At 52.3% G+C, this 16,213-nt stretch overlaps 2 protein-coding genes across 3 annotated transcripts; both read left to right on the top strand.

The window, feature by feature from the left end:
• Nucleotides 1-232: 232 nt before the first annotated feature.
• On the top strand, nt 233-8,689 carry LOC308045456 (rho GTPase-activating protein 6-like; the record flags this gene model as incomplete). Its single annotated transcript, XM_080352741.1, has 6 exons — nt 233-255; nt 450-604; nt 4,392-4,454; nt 5,957-6,213; nt 8,120-8,315; nt 8,649-8,689. The coding sequence occupies exons 2-6, from the start codon at nt 490-492 to the stop codon at nt 8,687-8,689; spliced, it is 672 nt and encodes a 223-aa protein (XP_080208867.1). The 5' UTR covers nt 233-255; nt 450-489.
• ARHGAP36 (Rho GTPase activating protein 36) lies at nt 8,271-15,529 on the top strand. 2 transcript variants are annotated; one of them, XM_080352376.1, is made up of 8 exons: nt 8,271-8,315; nt 8,649-8,696; nt 8,765-8,820; nt 9,301-9,451; nt 9,976-10,124; nt 10,764-10,934; nt 12,616-12,755; nt 14,215-15,529. In XM_080352376.1, exons 4-7 carry the CDS (start codon nt 9,397-9,399, stop codon nt 12,646-12,648), a joined length of 408 nt encoding a protein of 135 aa, XP_080208502.1. In that variant the 5' UTR covers nt 8,271-8,315; nt 8,649-8,696; nt 8,765-8,820; nt 9,301-9,396; the 3' UTR covers nt 12,649-12,755; nt 14,215-15,529. The 2 variants fall into 2 exon arrangements, with proteins under 2 accessions (XP_080208502.1, XP_080208501.1); XM_080352375.1 differs by lacking the exons at nt 8,271-8,315; nt 8,649-8,696 and having other exon boundaries at nt 8,810-8,938.
• Nucleotides 15,530-16,213: the final 684 nt, after the last annotated feature.

The raw sequence follows: 16,213 nt of genomic DNA, 5'->3' as shown, positions 1-16,213 counted from the left end.
TTGGTGCTGGAAGTGTCTGATTTACAAGAGATGAAGCTCAGTGTGGAGTATTAAATTAAGAAATAAACCAATTTCAAATGGGGGGAAAAGGCGGAAAAGAAGAGCGCGTGAATAAGAGGCGTTTTATGTAGTGGAATGTGAGCTGCTTTTTAGGTTTTTTATGACTGAACAAAAAACCCCAAACCCCTCAGGTCTCCTCACCTGCCCTGGAGGGAAACTGCTACACCTACGGTTCTGCAGAAGATTGGCGAGGAGGTTGGTTAAATGTAAATATGCTCAAGTGACTTGCAGCTGTCTGTAGAAAAAGCACATACATCACTCTAAGTGTCTCCTGTGCCTGCAAAGACACCCTGTGGCATTTTCACCAGCTTCTCTGCTAAAGCAGGTGTCTCTGGGATGTGCTCCTGACTCTTTATTTATATATATATATATGCGCATATTTTTCACAGGACCTTAGTCTCAGCTCTTCTGCCAGAACCAAGCACCAAGATGCAGCCCGTGCCCCTGCAGAGCCTTTCGGAGCTAGAAAGAGCCAGTCTGCAGGAGATCGCTCTCTACCAGCTGCAGGAGAAGCTGCTGCTTGGGGATCTCAGCCTGGCTAAAGGTAGAAGATGGGAGAGGATGGGTCCTGCTGAGCCATTGCTCATCCCCACACCTGCACTTTGTAACATGGGATGATGCTTGTGGGAAGACATTTGTGGCACGTTTTGGTCTGTTTCATATTTTGTTCTCTGCTTTGGTCTGAGCCTCGAAGGCCTAATCAGCCTTTTGAGGGGGGTTTGTGTGTCCATAGGAGTGTGAGAATATGACCTGGCCTGTTGTCCGCCTCTGATCCCCTTAATCCAAACCAGATGCAATGGTCTTCCACTGGGACTATCTTAATGCTATTGGGATGGGACAGACTTTGCTTTTCTGTATTAACATCCACCAAAAAGTCATGATGCTGGGAAGGGGCTTATGCAAGGCTAGAAGACACGCCACTGAAATTAACGGGCAGATAAATATAGAAGCTCCACAGGGACTGTGCTCCTCTGTCCTGGCCTACAGGCATTGTCTGGGTTCCCATAGCTGCCCGTGTCCCCCGACATCCGCACATCTAACCCAGCACAGTGAGCGTGGACTCCTTCCAAATGTGCTTGTAACTCAGGAGTGGACAGACCAGCTTGAAATGCCTCCTCTGCCCTGGGCTGCTATTGTGGCATCCCAGTGTCACCAGCACAGCCCAGGGCAGCGGGGGCTGGGACCCCCAAGGATGGAGCCCCCACATCTCTGGGGACCTGTCTCGGGGAAGGAGTATTTCCTAATGCCCGACCTCAACCTTACACTGCTCAGCAAGTACTTACTGGGGGCGACATCCAAGTTTGGTTTCCTGTCTTAATTAATATTTGGAAGACTCCATGCAATGAAATGGCTTCAAGAAGAAGGAGAGAAAGCTCCTCATTCCCAGAACACACAGTTGCCTGGGGCTGCAGCACAAACTGCCTTTAAATCCCTGGGAGACTCTGACCATAAACATCCTGGTTCCTTCTCTTTTTAATTTTTATTTGAATTCTGAGTGTTGTGATCCCATTGCCAGCAATACCCTGCAGCAGTGCTTTCTCTAGGGAACAGTGCAGTTTTAAGTGCAGTCTATCAAGTGTGCTGCATTTTGTCTGACGGGCTCCTGTGGGATAAGTGCAGGAGACTGCAAAGTCCTGATCTCATCTTTGTGTGTGTTTTGGACACCAGTCTCATGCCCACCTGCTTTTGGAAGGAAGCAGCTGCCGTCAGGGACCCTCTCCTTCCTTTTGTCCATCTTTGTATCCTTTAGATTTGTACCTGCCAGTTGCTCTTTTTGCATTTTGTCAGCTGGGAGTCAGTGTTGAGGATCAGCTATGAAACTATTGCACCTGCAACATCATTTTCCTACCCCAGCGGTTTAAAGGGAAGCTCATAACATTTGGAAATGCCTGAATTTGGACTTCACGGTCTCCGTTTGGTCCACCCACCTCTCTGTACCAACACCTACCCAGGTGAAATTCCTGCTTTCTGTAATAAACAGCCTTTGCACAGTTATTATTTTCCACAAGGAAAAGGTGTTCAGCACCTCTTCTGATCCTCATACCTGCAGATACCTTGACGATGAGGAACACAGGGTGTGCATCCCGTTGTGAGCGGCCCTTTGGGGCAGCCTTCAGCTCTGATACCCTCTGGGCAGCTCATTCAACCCCAACAAACATCTGCAGCATCTCAGACCTTACACCAAACACCAGGGTGACCCTGGAGAGCTCCAAAGGGAACACCTGATGGGGAACTACATCTTGTTTTGGCCAAGTCTGCAGGAACAAGTCTGTGGTTCAAGCAGGACATGGCCAAGAAAGAAGAAATCTTCAAAGGATGCCTGGCATGGAGCTTGCTGTAATGCATCTCCGTGAAAAGAAGTTGTCCTCATCTCCTGGTTTCGTGGTCGATCACACGTGTTCCTCTGTCATGGAGATACCAACTCGGGCTTTCTGAGCTGGGAGATCCTGATGGTTTCTTTACTATCTCCTGCCCTGCGGCTCATTTCCCTCAGGAGCACCTGCACGGCTTTAGGAGTGGAGCGTCACGCTGATGCTCAGCTCGAGCACGTTGTGTCACCCTCCTAAAACTGTGCTGAAACACTGGAGTTTTGCTGGCCTTTTGTTTCTTTAGCTGGATGCTTTTTGCTTCCAAGTTGTTCTTAATCTTCCGACTATCTGGTCATTTGAATGAAACAAGACATATCGTGCTGCAGAATAATTAATGCACATGTTGCTCATACCAGCTTTCATAGCTCCCTTCTAAATCTTACAAAATAACCCAAACAATTATATAAGCTGTGTCTAGGAAGAGAATTCCTTTGGAATAAGGAGCACGAGCCAGAATAGCATGATCTGTCCTGGATTTAGGGTGGGTGGTGAAGGAGTTTTCAGTTCATTGCTGCAACAAAACAGTGATGGGTGCCCCTGGATGTACAATGTGGGGAATACTAAGGAGCAGGGCTTGACTCTCCTGGACCAATATGGGATTTCTGGTGCTATGTATTTTGTCTTTGTCCAGCTTTGTCTGTGTTCTGTAAAACATTCCACAAAAGCTTTTCTGCGGCTGTATTCCTTGTTCCAGTGTTGAGACCAGACCTCTGAGGATAAATTAAGGTAGCTTTCTGAGTCATTAAGTAATTGCTAGGACATCACCATTAATACAGAGTCACATATAACACGGGCATGGAATTTAAAGGTGTCCAGAACATAGAATCATCACAGAATCACAGAACAGTTTGGGTTGAAGGGCCCTTCCCAGCTCCCCCAGTGCCCCCCCTGCCATGAGCAGGGACATCTTCACCAGCTCAGGTTGCTCAGAGCCCCGTCCAGCCTGGCCTGGGATGTCCCCAGGGATGGTTCATCCTACACCTTTCTGGCCAACCTGGGTCATCCTCAGTGTACAAAATTCCTCCCTCATGTCCAGCCTGTATCTCCCCTCTTTTAGTTTAAAACCATCACCCCTTGTCCTATCTCAATAGGCCCTGCTCAAATGTCTGTCCCAATGTCTCTCACAGGCCCCTTTTAAGCACTGAAAGGTCTCAACAAGGTCTCACCGGAGCTTCTCTTCTGCAGCTGAACACCCCAGCTCTCTCAGCCTGTCCCCAGCAGAGCTGTTCCAGCCTCGAATCATTCCTGTGGCTCCTCTGGCCCCTCTCCAGCAGGTCCATGTGTGTCCTGTAGAGTTTTAAGCTACAGCCTTTGGGCAGCTGAGGTTTTTCCACTGCTCTTTCATGTGTGAGAGCCCCTGCGCTGGCAGCTGCTCTTGGCCACCGGTCTGTCCCACTCACAGGCCACATTTGGAGCTGTTGCAGCGTCAGACGTTTCCTCTGGCGGGGCATAGCAAGCCTGGGTGCCACCAGAGAGCTCAGCTCGGATCATTTTGACTGTGTTTTGTGACACCTGTTCCTTTGCTGGCTGCCTGATGGTTCATCCTCCCTGACCTGTCGTTCAGTGCGTTGCACATCTGGACAGCGGGGCATCGGTAAGCCCTGATGGAGAGACGTTTACAGGGCTTTGGCCTGAGCCAGGTGGGGCGCATCCCACAGCCGGGGTGTCTTTAACCCACAGTGGTGGTTTGGTGCCATGGGACCCCCCTGGTCCAAGTGCCTGGGTGTGGAGGGGTCGCCTCTTCCACTTTGGGAGGGGTTTGTCCCTCCCTCCACTTTGGGAGGATGGTTGCCCCTCTCTGTGGCTGTTTCCCCCAGATAGCTGGTGGCCACCATGCCATCCCACAGCAAATCCAGGGCGTCCCTCTGCCCGTGGGTGTGCAGAAAGATCAATGTTTTTAAGGGGAGGCCATACTGAAACAGTCTAATGATGCAGAACCTTTGCTTTCTTTTCTCCTCGTAGTTGGACCTAAAGGCAGTAAATCTATCCGTCAGAAACTGGAGAGCTTTTCAAAGGAGAAGAAAGGTGAGCAGCCTCTCTTTTATCCAGGTTTCGGTCCCCGCTCTCACGTGAAATTGGTGGGTTCTAATGAGGCTGAGCTGGGAGCTGCCCAGATTCAGCAAGGTGCTTAGTCCCGTGTTGTTTTGCTGTTCTCCAGGGTGGCGTGTAACAGTACGTGCACAAGCATGGGAGAGTCTGGCAGGGACGCATACGTGTGTGTGTGAACATGCATTTGTAAAGATGTACACATATGAACACTCCTGTCTGCCCATTTTACCCCTGGTCTCGCTGCTTTGCGTTCTGCTTTATTGCCCCTTGAAGGACGTCAGCTGCAAACCTGGGCAACCACAAGCGCAGAGCCCAGACAGCAGGAATGAACACTTAATAGTTTTCTTCACACCAGTACAAAGTCCATTCAAGGAAATTATTGAGCAGCAGCCTGGTATTTTACTAAGTGGATTTGTGGCTTGTACTCCGGTTGCAAACCTCCCTGGCTCAGGATGGCGTGGAGTCTGGAAGTAAGGAGAGCTCTGCTTGCATCTGCAAGGAGGTGTGGAGGGGAGAGTCGTTTGGGAAAAATGCCATTAATACCAAGGCTGTTACTCTCAAACAGACATAGCATACACAAAGCCTGTAGAAAACTGGAGGTTATGATTTGGTAATAATCTTTTGTATCAGATATCCTCAGTTCAGGAAAGAGATTGAAAGTGCTGGAGCGGGTCCAGAGAAGAGCAACAAGACTGGTGAAGGGACTTGAACACAAGCCCTATGGGGAGAGGCTGAGGGAGCTGGGCTTGTTTAGTCTGGAGAAGAGGAGGCTCAGAGCTGAGCTCAGCACTCTAGAACTACCTGAAGGGCAGTTCTAGCCAGGTGGGGATTGGTCTCTTCTCCCAGGCAGTCAGCAATAGGACAAGGGGCCATGGGCTTCCACTCTGCCAGGGGAAATTTAGGCTGGATATTAGAAAGCAATTCTTTCCAGAGAGAGTGGTCAGGCATTGGAATGGCTGCCCAGGGAGGTGCTGGACTCACCAGCCCTGGAGGTTTTGAAACTGAGATTGGCCATGGCACTTAGTGCCATGATCTAGTCAATGGACTGGAGTTGGACCAAGGCTTGGACGGGATGATCTCTGAGGTCTTTTCCAACCCAGTCGATATTGTGATTCTGTGATATTTCTGGTGATTTGTGAAGTCTTCGTTCCGTAGACGCTGTGACATCTTCATGAGGCTTTAACCAACAAAAGGAAGGAAAGTTAGGGAAAAACTGAGACAGACTGCAACAAGCCCATGGATGGAGACCAGTTTTCCTGCCATCTTCCCAGCCAGCTTGCCTGCATCTCCCTGCTCTCCCTCTCTCTTCACTCTCCTGCTGGTGGTTACCTTTATCCTATCCCAGTGTTCCCTTCTGCTGATGAATTATTTTATCCAGCTGTGCACACGTGCCCCTGGCAGCTGGGCTGTGCTGCTGCAGCTCCCTCTCCTTTTTCTTGCTAGGAATGCTTTTCCATTTCTCCTATGTCTTTCCCTAGACTGCTCTCCTCAGACGTTTGGGATCCCGCTCTTCCAAGTCATCGCCAATGACTGTGCCTACAAGCAGCTGCAGGACGCGGTGAAGAAGAGCCGCCGGCTCTGCCTTGAGGTGGAAGCGACAGTGACGAGATTTCGGGCTCAGAGGCAGAAGAGGTCGCCGATGGGCAGGAGCTGTGTCCTGGTGCCCCATGAGGTCTTCCTGGAGGAGCCACTTTCCCCAACTCTTCTCAACAACAGCTCCTGGAGCCAGCGGAGGGTAAGATGGCTGCACTGTGATGGTGCTGCAGGCTGGGGGAGGCTCTGACTTCAGTCATAAATATGGTTTCCCAGGCTCTTTTCTTAAGGAATGTGAGTTATTCGTGCTGCACGCTGGGTGGGTCCTGGTCTGCCCTCAGGGAAACGAGATGCCCATGTTTCACCAGGAGGGTGGGCTGGGGAGGTGGGACACTCTTTACTAGTTCAGCTCTTACAGAGCCAAGGTTGCCAGAAGGACATGGCCAGGGAGCTGAAGGCAGATAGGGACAGGATGATGAGGGAATAGAGTGCACTATCAGCAAGTTTGCTGAGGACACCGAGCTGGGAGGAATGGCTGACACTGGAAGCTGTGCTGCCATCAGAGACCTGGACAGGCTGGAGAGTCGGGCAGGGAAACACTTAATGAAATATAACGAGGGCAAGTGTAGAGTCTTATACTGGAACCTGGGGTTGTTCCTGCCCAGATGTAAGTTGGGGAATGACCTTTTGGAGAGCAGCGTAGGGGAAAGGGACCTGGGGGTCCTGGGGACAGCAGGATGACCATGAGCCAGCAGTGGGCCCTTGTGGCCAGGAAAGCAAATGGTACCTGGGGTTCGTTAGAAGGGGGTGGTCAGTAGGTCAGAGAGGTTCTCCTGCCCCTCTGCTCTACCCTGGGGAGACCACACCTGGAATCTTGTGTCCAGTTGTGGCCCCTCAGTTCCAGCAGGACAGGGAACTGCTGGAGAGAGTCCAGCGCAGGCACCAAGATGCTGAAGGGAGTGGAGCATCTCCCGTGTGAGGAAAGGCTGAGGGAGCTGGGGCTCTGGAGCTGGACAAGAGGACACTGAGGGGGGACTCATTCCTGGGGATCAATATGGAAAGGGGGAGTGTCAGGAGGATGGAGCCAGGCTCTTCTGGTGACAACCAGTGACGAGACAAGGGACAATGGGTACAAACTGGAACACAGGAGGTTCCACTGAAAGAGGACAAGAAACTTGTTGGGGGTGAGGATGGCAGAGCCTGTCCCAGGCTGCCCAGGGAGGTTGTGGAGTCTCCTTCTGTGCAGACATTCCAACCCGCCTGGACACCTTCCTGTGTAACCTCATCTGGGTGTTCCTGCTCCATGGGGGGATTGCACTGGGTGAGCTTTCCAGGGCCCTTCCAACCGCTGACACTCTGGGATTCTGTGATTCAACATCAGTGATGTGGACTCTTCTGCTCCTTCATTGCATCACATCCTGGTGAGCAGCACAGGGAACAGACACGGCTTCTCTGTGGAACAGCATCGCCTTTTTGGCCATGTCACAGTTGGAGATTGGTCCTTGCACTTGCGAAATTCCCATCTGAGGTTGTACCTGTTGATGGTGGGTCATGTTGCCTCCCTATTGGCGAGAGACCCGCCACTGCTGTAGGGACATAGCTGTGTTGCTGAACTGCTTTCAGTGTTCACCACCCTTGCATCAAAGAGCAAGGAGAACGGTGTGGCTGGTCGGCCTTGGTCACCTTCTTGGCTTTAGTCCTGTTTCCTGCAAGGGAAGGTGGGTATCAGGCTGGGTTTGGTTTGCTTCATCTCTTGTTAAGTGCCTGGAACTCCTGGTGTAAAGCAGCTCCAATGCAGGTAACTAAATCCAGTATATTGCACAGGCAAAAGTGAAAGATTTGGGGATGTTTCCTCTTTCTCTGTGTCTGTGTGCTGTGTAGGGTCTGGCCCAGTAGGAAAGCTGTGCTTAGGGGGGCAGTGCACATATACACATGGGAGATGAAAGGTCTCTCTGTGGTTCTCTTGCAACTCCTCTGTAGACCTCTGCTTTTGTTTGGAGGCAATGCCTCCCTTTCCCACAAACTTCTGAGGTCACAGCAATGACTGCGTTCTGGGATTTTGTGGGATAGTTCCTCCCACCCTTTGAATCACCTCTGGTCCGTCTCAGGGGGCAATGTCCGTGGACTCCATCACTGACCTGAGTGACAACACATCCAAGCTGCTGGAGGCACTGCAGCTGTCACACCCCCACGAGCTGGATCCACAGAGAAGCCTGAGCAAGAAGAAGATGTTAAGCCTCAACCCCATCACCCGGCAGGTCCCACGGATTGTGGAAAGATGTTGCAAACACATTGAAATGCATGGTAAATATGCATGTCTGGCCAGCCAGACGACATGCCCTGCAGTGGGTTGGTAAAACCCATCACACGTGGTGGGCTAGGGCATTCTGGCCTGGCCATTCCCTGAGATGGGAGGAGGCAGCTGGCTCCTGAGGCAGGGCATGCTCCCAAAAAGCACGTGGGGAGAGTCCTCTGGGCTGAGAAGTGTCACTGTGCATGTCAGCGACCCGTCTCCTGGTGCACATCCAGCATCTGGCTCAGAGTGGCTGTACAGTTGTGTTCTCCTCCCTGACCTGCAGGCAATCAATCCCAGAAATGTTGTGTCTCCAAAACCTTTCTTTTTGCCCCCTCTGCCAGGGGTGGGGAAGGCGTGCAGAGCGAGAGAACCACTTACATGATGTTGAGGTGCTCCAAGGACTGTTTGGGGTGGCGGGGGGCTGGAGGTGCAGAGCACTGACCTGTCTGTCTCCCAGGTCTCCAGACGGTGGGCATCTTCCGGGTGGGGAGCTCCAGGAAAAGAGTTCAGCAGGTAAAGCGAGACATTTCCTGCATCCTCTGTAGCAGTACCGCACCCAAAGGACAGATGCTCATATCGGTGGGGAATGAATAAAGCAGACACTGATGCGGAGAGGTCTAAAATATCGCAGGTACATGCTGGATCACAGACAACCTGCTGCTGGGTCCGTCTCCCAGCCATGGAGAGCAGGCTCCACCTCTCCAAGCCGCCTGTAGCCGATGAGCCTCCGTCCCGTGGCTGGCACTCCAAAGCCTGCTCTGGGCTCCCTTCACTGGCCAGGATCTCCTCTGGTGCTGTGGTCCATGCTCTGGGCAGCAGCAGGCTCTTGGGCTCTGGGATGCCTCTTCTGGGGGTTCCCTGCATCCAGGGACATTGGGACATCTTGTCCTGCCACCGCAGTAGCTCTGTACAGGGGCAGGTCCCAACAGCTTGACTGGTGTAAAGAGGAAGAACTGACTATTGCTTTTATTCTTATTTTCTTCCATCTTTAAGCTGAGGGAGGAGTTTGACCAAGGACTGGATGTTTTCTTGGATGAGCATCAGAGCGTTCATGATGTGGCTGCTCTGCTCAAAGAGTTTCTTCGGGACATGCCAGACTCGCTGATTCCCAGGGAGCTCTACGCAGCCTTCCTCAGCACAGCCTGTGAGTACCTGAGGCGCAGAGACTCATTCTGCACAATTGACCCACCATGTTCAGTTTCGTAAGGAAAAAAAGAGGGTATTTTCTTCTCGTGCAGTTACCTGGCTCTGTACCAGACCCAGCACCGCTCAGCGCACTGCGAAGGAGTCGGCCCCGGTTTGCACTGAGCGTCAGGGTGTCTTTGCAGACATATTGATAACACATATCGGTTATGATCTGGATTCTAACTCCATTGCTTTTAAATTTTATACCTGTCATATAAGAAACCAGTACATGTGGGTTACTGGAAGAACAAGAGTTCCAAGGGTTTTCTCATCATAAGAAAGGAGTAAGTAGGAAGGGCAGCAGGACCTGCAGGACCAGTGAATTTTGTATACATATAATATTGATTTTCTATGGCTTGGGATGCAGCTTTTTCAAAGGTAGAGAGGATAAAAATCCTGCTGATTGCACTGGATGAGCTTTCCAGGTCCCTTCAACCCCTGACATTCTGTGATTCTGTAATTAACGGGTTGCTCTCTGCCTAGCGATGGAGGGTCCAGCTCAGCTGGCTGCTCTCCAGCTGCTGCTCTTCCTGCTGCCCCCCTGCCACAGCGACACGTTGCAGCGGCTCCTGCGGTTCCTCAGCGAGGTGGCTCAGCACGCCGAGAGCTCCTGGGGCCCTGAGGGCCAGGAGGTAAGGCTGACCCAAACACCTTGGCTGCATGAAGAGGGGTTACTGCAACTTGGCTGGTTAAACCAAGCAGAGCTTCTTGCGAGCCTGGGTGAATCCTTTGGCAAAACCAAGTTGTTGATAAACCCCCATGTCCATGGCAGTTGCTCTCAGTCCACCTATGTGATTTTCTAGGCTGCAGAAATCCCAGAGAGACCTGCCTGTGTGTCTGTAGGCAGAGCAAGGGGTACTTTTTGTGGACTGATTCTGGTTTTCCACCGCCAGCTTTCATGAAGGGGTCGAGATTTTGGTTTCTCTGGACGATTTGAGCTCTAAGTCTCTCTGTGATTCAAAGAGACTGGTTTTGTTCCATATTATAAGATGATATAGAAATATTGCTTGCTACCTTCTGGTATGGGTTGTGAAAGTGAGGCAGATGGGAGTGAAGGCTCTGGTGCAAGCAGGGGATGTGTGTGTGCTCCAGCACTGAGAATTCTTCATGCTGGCCCTGCTGCCAGCTTGGAGAGGGCCAAACTGAACCCAGATCAGCGTCCTGGCCTCACTCAGCAGCTCGTGTCCCTGTCCTGGGGTGGGTGAGGTTCCTGGGACATCTCATGCTGGTCCATCTATAATCTACAATTTCCTTTTGTGCTTGCTTGCAAGATTCCTGGGAATAAAATGACAGTCTCCAACTTGGCCACAATATTTGGTCCCAACATCCTGCAGAAAGAGAAGCCTGGAGAGAAAGACGCTGGTGCAATGAACTTTGAAGACAGTGCTGCCATCATACAGGTGCTCCAGAGGCTGATTGAGCACTACCAGACCTTGTTCATGGTAGGTGAGGCTTTCTCAGAGCAACTTCTCTAGACCTTTCCTTCCCCTCTGAACTCTTCTAACGGAGCGGAAGGATGGATATGTTCACAGCCCCACTTAGTAGAAGCTGAGTCGAGTTGACTTGTGAAAGCGTGATTCATTCCTCATGGCAGGTGTGAATATTAATTTGAGGTGGCTTGTCACTGGCATTGTAAAGGCAGAGCTGAGGGTGATGCCATGCACAGGTGCCCTCTTCTGTGTTGCTTTCCACCACGGTGATGTCTGACCAAGCTCATTTGGGACAGGTAACAACTGGCCAACAGCAACTGCAGGAGTGTCACCTCAGTTTCTCCCCCAAAGACCCAGTGAAGGGGGGCAAAGAAGAGGAAAACATGGGAGACCCTAGAGGAGGGAAGGGGCTGGAAGGAGATGATGTGTGGTGGAGATGACACAGCCTCGGGCAGCTGTGGGGAGGATGTAGCCGTGGGGAGAGCTGGCGAGGACAGTGAAAGATGGGGTCACTTCAGACCTGCTCTTCAGCGGATGATTCCATCAGTGTGAGCAGGGAGTGCTCATCCTGCCCTAGAGGATCCATTGACCTGAGGTTCCCAAAAGCATCTTTTAGAGTCACATAAAGCTTCGCATGGAAGAGACCTCTGGGGCCTCCTGACCAGCCAGATGAGGGCTCACTTCAAAGCTAGATCAGGGCTGTGTCCAGCTGGGGTTTCCTTGTATTTCCAAGGATGGAGGCCTGTGATCTCCCTGGGTCCTGTCCCAGGGATGCACCACCCTCAGGGGAAGAATTTTCTCCTTGTCAGAAGTTTCCCTGCTGCAGCTCATCCCTGCTGTGCCTCGGCCTGTGCCCAGGCACCTCTGGGAAGGGGCTGGCTCCATCCTCTCTCCACTCTCCACGCAGCACTTGCAGACAGCAGTAAGAGCCTCTGGCATCTTCTGGCTGAATCCTGCTCTGCATGGTGGTTCAGGTGGACTTCAAACCACCGCTGTTGCACTCTCCCTGCTGCAGCGCGGGTGCCGGGGAGGCAGAACAGACTGGGGACACCTCTCCAGGCTCCGTGCTTCCCTTTGCCACTCTGGGAGATGCTGGTGGAGAAGGATGAGAGTGGTGCAATGCAGTTCGCGAACACAGGCAGGGTCACTTGCAGGCAGGTATGGTGATGGAGTGGGAGAGCCCCTGAAGATGTGCAGCAAGGTGCAGGCTCGAGTACCACAGGTGCTTCAGGTGGCCTTGGGCACCCTGAAGCAGTCGCCAAGGGACGATGCAGGTGGGCGCCAGGCGGTCACGCCGCTGAAGTGGCTGCTCTCCCTGGGGACAACTCAGTGGAGGCTGTGAAGCTGTTTTGAAACCCCCACAGAAACTCCCTGGATCACCAAGAGCATATGCAGAACAGTCCACCTGGTCCTGGCTTTAGGGGAGGACCTAGAATATCCCTGAGAAATACCAGAAACATCTATTTCCTACAGGTCTGTGGGAATGTGATATTTCAGGTCCCCAAAAAGCCTTGTAGCAGTTGTGTGGTCTACGGGGAGCTGAAGGACCGGGGTTAATGTGGGAAAAGCAGGGGCTGAGATCCTGCTCAGACCCCAGGAGGTGCGATGTGACACCATCACAGTGGGTCTGTGAGCACGTATTGACCTGGAGTCCTTTTGCTATCCTTGGCTGCCTCTGCTCGTCTTCCGCCAGAGAGGAGGAGATGCCATGAGCACGTCTGTGTGACCCTCCCAGGTGTCTCCAGAAATGCAGCGTGACATCCTGAGGAGGCTATTTCAGACAGACCCCGATGTCATTGACTACCTGTTGCGCAGGAAGCTCAACACCGTGCTGTAAGTCCCCGCGAGGTGTGTGCTGCTGGAGGACACCTCGCTGCATGAGCAGCAACACTCACCCCACTGCTGACAAGTGATGGACAAATCCCACTGATCCTCCTGCCCGTCTTTTGTGTTTCTTCCACCACTTTTGGTCATGAACTCCCCAGCAAAAACTCCTCATTTTCTGCGCTCACACCTAACAGCTGGAACATCCCATGTTTTCCATTGCCTGGAGATCCTTATTCTCTTTTTCCTCCCCCTAGCCTGTGCCACACTATTTTACCCAAATTCGTGCTGCATCATATCTCCTCATCAGAACTCAAATCCTGGGGTCAGTTTTGGGCCCCTCACGCCAAGAAAGGCCTTGAGGTGCTGGAGCGAGTTGGGAGAAAGGAACGGAGCTGGTGAGGGGCTGGAGCACAAGTGTGATGGGAGCGGCTGAGGGACGTGGGGGGTTCAGCTGGAGAACAGGAGCTGAGGGGAGACCTTCTGATCTCTGAACTGCCTGAAAGGAGCTTGGAGCATGGAAGGGATTGGTTTCTTCTCCCAAGTACCAAGTGATGGGACAAAATGGCCTCAAGTTGCACCAGGGGAGGTTGAGGTTGGATCCGGGGAACAATTTCTTCCCCAAAGGGCTGTGGGGCATTGGAACAGGCTGCCCAGGGCAGTGCTGGAGTCACCGTTCCTGGAGGGGTTTAGCAGACAGGTAGATGAGGTTCTCAGGGACATGGGTTAGAGGTGGACTTGGCAGTGTTGGGTTAACAGCTGGACTTAATGATTTTAAAGGTCTTTTCCAACATAAACTGTTCTAAGATTCCACAGTTCTCCCATTGCACACACATTTCTGTGTGCATACCAGCACAGCTCGTCCTGCTGCACCCCCAGATCCCTCCGCTGCTCCAGCCTCTCAGGATCACACACTGACGCTTGCTCCCTTTTCATCTCCACCACCAGCCTCCTCCAAATTTTCTTCAGGCTTGGTGTTGCCTGCATTTCTGTGCCATTTCTGCCTGTGCTGTGCGTTCACATGTCTGCACATCTTGCTTTTCAGCTGCAAGATAGGTTGGTCTCATACAGGCTCACAATTTGAGGTCATGCCATTCCCTGTTATTAAAGAAGGTGGGGTAAAAGGGCTTTGTATCCCATGATCTGGGCCCACAATCATGGCACCTGACACAGGAGGTATTTTGACCCCTGGTGATCTGGAGCAAGGTGTGCTCGGCACCCTTCAGTCTCTTTGTGGGGCTGGTGGCTCCTTCAGCAAACACAGACTGTCCTGTGCAAAATGGTTTCCTGGAGCACAGGTCATACAAGTCTTCTCTGCTACTGTTCCTTGTCTGTCTTCACATTCCTTTTGGGACTGTCCAAAGAGATGGCAAATCTTTGGGGTCACTTGTAGAGGCCATTTGGGCATGGAGTGGGCAATAGAAACAGTTTGTGTAAATAGCATCTCTCTTTTTTTCAATTTTCTCAGGAGCATGGAGAGTGAGGATTCAACAGGGGACTGTGCTCCATCACCTCTGCCTGGTCGGACCCGCACCCTGGAGAGCAGCTCGGTCTCGTCAGAGTTGTACAGCAGCGTCTCATTCCTAAACCTGGACGTCGGCATCTAGCGAGCCTGGTCCATGCCCTCTGCTCTGCCTTCTGTGGACAAAACTGGGCAACGTTTCCCCAGCAAAAATGAGTCCTCTATCCCACTTCGGAGGAGCGAAGAAGTGAAGGGCGTGCGAATGTCTGTGGGAGCACCTTCACTACCAGCAGACATGCCAAATTGCTCTGGTGTAGGCAGACCTACAGCACGAGAGGCGTTTGCAGGTTGCCAGCAGAAGGATTTTTCACATATGGACTTGTTGCTGGGTGGCAACCAAGCAACCTGTGTGCTTGTGCAGTGGCTGTGCGTGAATGTTGTGCAGGCAGCGGTGTGGAAGGACAAGGTGCTCTGGGAGGGAGCCAGAAAGCTGTTGGCGTGTGCTGCAGCTTGCCTGCAGGTCTGAAGCGCTGCTGTGCCCTCCGCCAGCACTGCCTCTGCAATCTGCTGCTTCATGGGACCTTGGGGCTGCCGTCCCCAGAGCTGCACACGAGCTCACAGTGCAGGGTTAGCAGCGCACAGGGTGGCAGCGCAGGCAGGAACTGCAGGGTGGCTTTGTGGCATCCCTACCTGGGCTCAACAACCCTTTCCCTCCAAATGACCACCAGCCTCACGCACTGGGACAGCAAACTGGTGCAGACTGGGGAGCAGCAGGTGGGTGCCTGGCAGCTCACGCCGTGCTTGGTGGACAGGGCTGGGGTGTCCAAAGCAGCACCATCTGGGGTATAACACCTGCAGGATCTGCTGGGCTCTGGGGGGGCAGGGGGAGCAGAGGCCTGGGACTCGGAGCCCCTGCACACACTGGGAGGACACTGGCTCAAGACACATGTGGCTGGGACCATGAGCAGGGCAGCGAGGATGGAAAATGCGGTCCAGCTTCATGCAGTTGGTGCTTTGGGATCCCGTTTACCGCATGTTGCATCACAGGCTTGTGTGGAGACAAAGCACTCTTGGAGCTAAAGGAATGTCAGCGGAGCTAAAGCAACAGCACCAGCATTGCAGACACCCTGGCCCACCGTGTTCGGAATGAAACACAGCTTTCTTCTTTGTTTGAACCCAGGTTTCAAACTGCTCGTTTTATAGACAGAAAACACTGTATTGACCCCAAAATGTATGGTTGGTGTAGTAAGAGGGAACAGTAACTCAAGGAAAATAGACGTTTATAATCCTCAGAGTATAATATTCAGTAAATAGACCTTCTAGTGTACTTTACAGATTATAGTGTCTTTTCACCATCTTTGGCTGAGAAATATCTGGTTTGGTTTGTTCCTGCTGCTCAGGCATTGGGAGTCACTGCCAGCTATGTGCAAATGGACGTTTCTGGCTGGTATGGCAGAATGGATGTTATCAGCAAATATTTTGCTTTCTTTCCATTTTCTGTCCCAGACACGGCCTGGAGCCGGTGCCTTGCTCTGGCTGGGGTTAGGTCAGGGTTTAGGGGAGACTCTGTGGCCTCCACAGTGGGATTCCCGGGGGTCCTGCTCCACCTGGGCAGCTGGGAAGAGGCTGAGCACCATCTGGGATCCATCACCTCTAAAAATGGTTGCACCACCAGTGTTCTACCTGAGGGCCACAGGGGACCAATGTGACCCGTGTGCACCCTAAAACTAGTCACCCACTGACTGCAGGAGCCACTTCCCATGAGCTGGATCCTAGTGTCTCTTCTCCAACTAAAACCCTTCAAGACTGACTAGGATTGACTTTATTGTGCGATAAAGGGGACACCCTGGTGTCCCCTGGACACATCTTGAAGAGACAGGGACAATATTCCAGGCAGGAAGGACCTGATGAGGAGATCCAGGAGAGAACGGGGGCCTGGGAGTGGCTGTGGAGGTCACACCCCAGGACGTGGGTTGCCACACGGGGCCACAGTCCCTGAATGTGA

This window comes from Nesoenas mayeri (genome assembly GCF_963082525.1).
Source record: "Nesoenas mayeri genome assembly, chromosome: 13".
NCBI lineage: Eukaryota > Metazoa > Chordata > Aves > Columbiformes > Columbidae > Nesoenas > Nesoenas mayeri.
The sequence above is the reverse complement of the archived record's forward strand: the minus strand, read 5'-3'. Positions and strand labels throughout refer to the sequence as shown.

Coding starts and splice junctions, on each gene's coding strand:
- ARHGAP36 (XM_080352375.1), top strand. CDS start 8,894: ATGAATAAAGCAGACACTGATGCGGAGAGGTCTAAAATATCGCAG. Junction 8,939..9,300: donor AGAGGTCTAAAATATCGCAG/GTACATGCTGGA, acceptor TCCATCTTTAAG/CTGAGGGAGGAGTTTGACCA. Junction 10,935..12,615: donor ACTACCAGACCTTGTTCATG/GTAGGTGAGGCT, acceptor GTCTTCCGCCAG/AGAGGAGGAGATGCCATGAG.